Source organism: Rutidosis leptorrhynchoides, chromosome 9, assembly GCF_046630445.1.
Source record: "Rutidosis leptorrhynchoides isolate AG116_Rl617_1_P2 chromosome 9, CSIRO_AGI_Rlap_v1, whole genome shotgun sequence".
Lineage (NCBI taxonomy): Eukaryota > Viridiplantae > Streptophyta > Magnoliopsida > Asterales > Asteraceae > Rutidosis > Rutidosis leptorrhynchoides.
The window spans coordinates 133,136,799-133,143,071 of record NC_092341.1 but is presented as its reverse complement, the minus strand read 5'-3'; the positions used below and the strand labels follow the sequence as shown (position 1 = coordinate 133,143,071).

At 35.7% G+C, this 6,273-nt stretch overlaps 1 protein-coding gene across 1 annotated transcript; it reads left to right on the top strand.

The window, feature by feature from the left end:
- The first annotated feature begins 579 nt into the window (after positions 1–579).
- On the top strand, positions 580–4,878 carry LOC139866722 (pheophytinase, chloroplastic). The gene is made up of 7 exons (XM_071855012.1): positions 580–818; positions 925–1,026; positions 1,918–2,056; positions 2,598–2,768; positions 2,873–3,116; positions 3,461–3,552; positions 4,466–4,878. The coding sequence occupies exons 1-7, from the start codon at positions 722–724 to the stop codon at positions 4,740–4,742; spliced, it is 1,122 nt and encodes a 373-aa protein (XP_071711113.1). The 5' UTR covers positions 580–721; the 3' UTR covers positions 4,743–4,878.
- Positions 4,879–6,273: the final 1,395 nt, after the last annotated feature.

The window sequence follows — 6,273 nt, the reverse complement described above, 5'->3', positions numbered from 1 at the left end:
TTACATTTTTTTTATCTGCATATTATTACAAGAAAAATAACGTCTTCCAGGGTTTCTGTCAGTCCATGATATTTGCACACAAGCTCTTCTACCACAATTGCACCGAACCATGATTTCTCTTACAAGCTTTTCTTAATTTAAGAGAGAAAGGTGAAAGAATTAGGGAGAGAAAACTCACGAGGGTGAAAGAATTAGGAAGAGAAAACTCACGAATTAGGGTTTACATGTGTGAAATGATTTAGGGTTGGGGGATATTTAAAGGACCGGACAAAAAATCAATCTGACCATATTACCCTCACACTTTTGGCACGTGTTATAACTTAACTAGGTAAGCAGACAGAAATCTGACGGGATGACGAATTGTTAAACAACAACCAACCATGAGGATTCGGAGTGCAAATAAAAAAAAAATTAAGGACGCGAAGTGCGATTTAATACAAACCACAAGGACGAAACATGTAATTTTGTCTTCTTTTTCATCCTATCCTTCTAAGAAAAATACTAGTAACAAAAAGACGAATTGAATTGAAAACGATATAAAATTCCGGAGGCTAAACGAAGTAACTTGGGTTGGAGTGAGCCACAACATCAAACCTTCACTTCCACCACTCAAATTATTCAACTCCAAACCCCTAATTTTTTTTTATATTAAAATACTCGTTTCACCATAATAATCACCATTTCTTTATTTTGAATTTTTAATCGTTTGTTAGCAGAATTAATGTCGTCTTCATGTGCTACGGTACCACATTTAGCAGGATCCGAGTGGCCTGCAGCTAACAATTTGTTCAATTCAGCAATCAAAATTCGTCCTTACAGTATGTTTTTAATTCAATTTCATCTCATTGTGTACGAATTTGACAAAAAAAAAAATTAATAAAGTTTGAGTTAAATGATTGAGTAGTGTGTGTGTTTGTATTTTAGGAAATAGATGTGGTTTGAGTAGGAGAGATTTTGCTACAAAAGGAATTGTTGCAGCTAGTGCTTCAGTTATACCATCTACTTTGGCACCTCAACCTGCTCAAGGTTTGTTTTCATTGCTTTAGAGTTTTGATTTTGTTTAATTGTAATGTTAACTTAATGTTTATCATGGTGATTTGGCTAAATTATATTTGATATTGTATGTGTTATTTACGTAAAACAAACTTTACAAGAGAACGGACATCGTTTAGTTCAGGCTACCTAGGGAAGAGAAGTATGTTTCCTTAGATGTAAGGCCTAACCTAGTTATCCCGTTACTGTTTACGACCCTTTTGCCACCTCAACATACAATATGTTGTTTGCAAGGTTTGAACCTGGATCTCTTGTGAGGATATCAGGACCCCATCCACTAGGCTTGGTGGCGGAAGCAGAAATTTTTTTTCACAGGGGGTGAAATTTTTTTTAAAAGCGTAACAACATTTTTTGGGCAAAATATGGAGGTTTTGGGGCAAAATATGGAGGTTTTGGGGAAAAATTTGGAGATTTTTGGGCAACATATGAAGGTTTTGAGGCAAAATATGGAGGCTTTTGGGAAAAATTTGGAGATTTTTGGCAACATATGAAGGTTTTGAGGCAAAATATGGAGGCTTTGGGAAGAAAAATAATCAGCCGGGGGAAAACCTTATATGTTCAGATTTTAACGGTCACCACATAATCCGATTAGGTCGCGTACATAAGAGTAAAAATACTCACTCTCTCGGGTTGTCTGAAAAGGGAAAACCTTATCTGTTCAGATTTTAAATGAAGAGACGTCTATCGATTTGTGTATCTAACTATACCTCAATGCCTATTGTGTTATCCAACTTTGTTTTGGTTTGTTTTTTCTTATTTGTTATTGTAAGATTTGTTGTAAATAATCAACCCCTACATATATTATGTTGTTAGTAGCTTTGTTGTTACCTATAATGTTATTGTTACTATTTGTTATCTCAATAGGTTTAGAAAGACTGCCTTTCAAGAAAGATGGATATAAGTTTTGGACATGGAGAGGCCATAAAATACATTATGTTGAAGAAGGAGAAGGTTTTCCAATTGTCCTTATTCATGGGTTTGGTGCTTCAGCTTTCCATTGGAGGTCTTTCTATTACGCTCTTTTCAGATAACATTTACTTTTATAATTAGATTATATGAATTTTGTCGTTTTTTACTCCTAGTCTAGCAGTGAACCGTAAAGTAAATTGTAATCAAGGTTGCGAAAATCGCTGTCTGGGAGTACTCGGTCGGGACTTTTTAAGGAGTACTCGAAAACTCGGGGAGTATTCGCATGTGACCAAGTTTGACATCGACCGATTTTGACATAGTTTTGACCAATCTTGACTGATTTTCTGAGTAATCCCGAGTTTTGACCGATTCTCCGAGTAATCCCGTGTTTTGCCGAGTTTGACGGAGTAGTAGCCAAGTACTCCCCGAGTAATTCCGAGTTCTGCAACACTGGTAATGTAAGTTGTGTGGCCGTAGCGTCGTTGGTTTCAGTCAGACATCGCTTCAGGCTTCTTTGTGAACTATAATGAAAGACTGAAGTTTATATTGTTGGAACTGTGAATAAGATCTTATGTTGTAGGATATTTGGTGTAAATTGTTGAAAATTTTCTGTTTGTTGTTCATTATAACCATAGGTACAATATACCCGAGTTGGCTAAAAAGTACAAAGTTTATGCTGTCGACTTACTTGGATTCGGTTGGAGTGAAAAAGCGCTCGTTGACTACGATGCGTTAGTATGGAGAGATCAGGTTGCCGATTTCTTGAAGGAGATAGTCAAAGAACCAACAATTTTGGTTGGGAATAGGTATTTCAGTGGTTGTCTATAAAATAGGCCTATTTTTTAGATATGTTATAATCTTTGTTCCATTTTACGACGGTTTTATTGATTTATACACTGGAAACTTTCAGTTTAGGAGGATTTACTGCTTTGGTGGCAGCAGAAGCAATGCAACAGCAAGTTGTTGGGATTGCATTACTTAACTCTGCAGGACAATTTGGGAGTCCGGATGATGCAACTACAACGGAGACCGAAGATTCCCCGTTGCAGAAATTTTTGGTAAAGCCATTGAAGGAAGTTTTCCAGCGCATAGTTCTTGGTTTCTTATTTTGGCAAGCCAAGCAACCGGCTCGTGTTGAATCCGTCTTGAAGAGTGTATGTTAAAATTATTCTTTCAATACTTATTTAGCTTCAGTGTTGTAGAACTTGGAATTACTCGGTCAAAATTGGTCAAAACTTAGCCAAAATTCGGATTACTTGGAAAATCAGTCAAAACTCGGTCAAAATTGGTCAAAAGTCGGTCAAGATTAGTCAAAGTCAAACTTGGTCAACATTCGAGTACTCTCCGAGTTGACGAACACTCCCTAAAAGTCCCAACTGAGAACTTCCCGATTAGTGATTTTTGCAACCTTGTTTAGCTTTAAACCAACTTCTAGGTTTCTTATACAATATATATGTTGGTCTTTGCGACTCTTAATGGTATTTAAAAAATATTTCAGGTATATAAAAATACTGCAAATGTTGATGATTATCTCATTGAATCAATTACCAAACCAGCAGATGATCCAAATGCTGGAGAAGTTTATTACAGGTAACCCGAACCCCACTTTAATCAGACTGTTAATGTTAATTTTTCGTCTATTAGTTTTAAAGACTAAAAAAATTACAAATTTACCGAGTTCACACATAAACTCGGTAACTATAAAATGTATTGGTGTCAATAATCCAACACCAATGGATGCGTTTGAGCTGGCTGGGTAACATGCGAAAAAGTGCTCGGATTGAAATTACTGGGTCGGTTTGACCTGCATACACTTTTTTGTTATTTACTTACAAGTTTTAAATACTCAATCCTTTACTATGATTACATGTTTTAGAGTAAAAATCTAAACATTTGAATAAAAAAAAATTTAGCAGGTTGCATTCTGGTGCAATAAATATAGACTTTAGCGTTTGATCGTTTGATCCGTTCTCCTTTCAGCTAATTCTTTTGATTTGAGCCATTTGAGCCATTTGACCCTTTTGCACTGTGTGAAAGTCGGCCGACGTGTCGGTACATCCCGACTCGCCCAATAACACCTTAAAAGTCGGTCAACGCAAAAAAGTCGGGTCAAAGTCAGGCTGAGTTGGTTAATGTCCAAGTTAGGTAAAAAAAATTAATTCTTTTTAAAATTAGATTTTGCATGAAATATTTATGTTTTATGTATGATATATTTAAGTGTAATATATATGTTTGATTTATTTATTACTGAAAGTCAATGTTGGTTAACGCCCGACTCGTCGCGTCTCCGACTCGACCAATACGTCCTTCGAAGGTCCCGAGTGAATCGAATCGTCCCGACTCACAACGTTTACCACTTTGCCCCTTTTGAGATAAAACACCATGCAATCTCACCGACTGATTAAAATCGCCTCTAATTGCCATCAGTAGATATAATGAAACTTTGACATGTTATCCAGTTCTTTCCACACTGAGATAATGATTTTTGTAAATAATTTTTCAGATTAATGACACGGTTCATGTCAAATCAGAGAAAATACACACTCGACAGTGTGCTGAGCAAACTGTCATGCCCGTTGTTATTAGTATGGGGCGATTTAGACCCGTGGGTGGGTCCCGCAAAAGCGAATCGAATCAAAGAGTTCTATCCAAACACATCAATCGTAAACCTTCAAGCAGGCCATTGTCCTCACGATGAAGTTCCCGAGCTTGTAAACAAGGCTTTGGTTGATTGGCTATCAACTCTACCTTCCACATCTATTGCTCCCCAAAGTGTATAAACATTTCCGATTTTATGACTGAAACTTGTAAGTATTTATGTAATCTGTATATTCATTGATCGCTTAATTTTGATGAAATGTTACTGAACTTAAATCATTTAAATACCGACTTTTAGATGATTAAGAGGGTATTTGGGGATGCGTTTTGATGGTGATTATTTGATTTGATTATTATGATCAGAAAACGTAAATAATTTAGTTTTAGTATTTGGAAATCAAAGATTGAAAAGTGATTAATCACGTTATGGTAGCATCAAAACGCAATTATCAAACAGCACCATACAGCTTACTGCACAAAAATCGGGTTTTCATGCTAAATCAAAGATGGCACTAAGTTTGTGTCGAGTCTCCGTGTAATGTTAATGCTGAGTAGGCTAGTCAGCTCAAGGTTAGTCAGCATGGTATACTTGGCTGGATAAAATTTAAATTCGTGGAGTGAAAATGCTTTAGTCGACATATCAATTAGTGAGTATTTTACAGTGATCGTCTGCAGAAGAGCCAACTTTATTTACACTTGGACTGATTGTGTCTTGATGGCATAATTTGTTTTGTGCACTGTCTATCCAAAGTTTCATTCAAATGAGTCGAAGAAGAAGTTGATAAAAGAAGATCATACGTCATGACAAGCTTTTTTACATAAAGATCATACAACGAATGTAGATTGTTTAGCTCACGCAGTTGCTGCCAAACGATTAATTTTGGATTAGCGAGGAAACCTCCCTATGAACGAGTACATGGACTCCCTCACAGAGGGTAAACATCAGGTAACCAAGCCCACTGAGTGCGAGACCTGGTACAAAGTGAATTGCGCACAAGGCGCACCCTCTGGTCACACTCCTCTTTTGAACGAAATGACTGACTTCAGTTTGTTTTAAGTTAAGCAAGAGTGTATCTGTATCAACTGGTTAACATTCCATTTAAGTTGATATTGATTATTTGAGATTTATATCAATAAAAATAAAAAATGCCTTGAAAAATACCTTGACTACTAGTGCAAAGACCCGTGGATTCACGAGTTTGTACAAGAAAAACATATGAAAATTTGAAGTAGAAAACGGAATCGTAAGTTCAACCTATTTTAGGTGGCAATTTGAACCCATTAATGGTGTATATAAGAACATCTATAACTAAATCAAAAGTTCAACAATTAAACCATTTACTTAACATCATTGACACAACCCTCACGATGCTTAACATGATTGATACAATGTTCATAGATATAATTGAAAGGATAATCATGAATAACAAATGTTTACATTATTAATATATATGTATTAATTAGTCCATATCAAATGGACCTAGAATAACAAATGAATTACAAAGAAGATCATAATACTAAAAGTTCCAGAAACCTAACAAAACCTTTGAAATAGAACTTTTATACTTTTGCATATAGAGAAATTGTTAGACTACAAAAATAAAACTTGTTTTACAACTAAAGCCAACAATCGTTGCTAGGTACTTGTACACATGCAAAACCAACACATTAAAAGACATCAAATGACTTCACCAATAACCCATTGAAGATCCA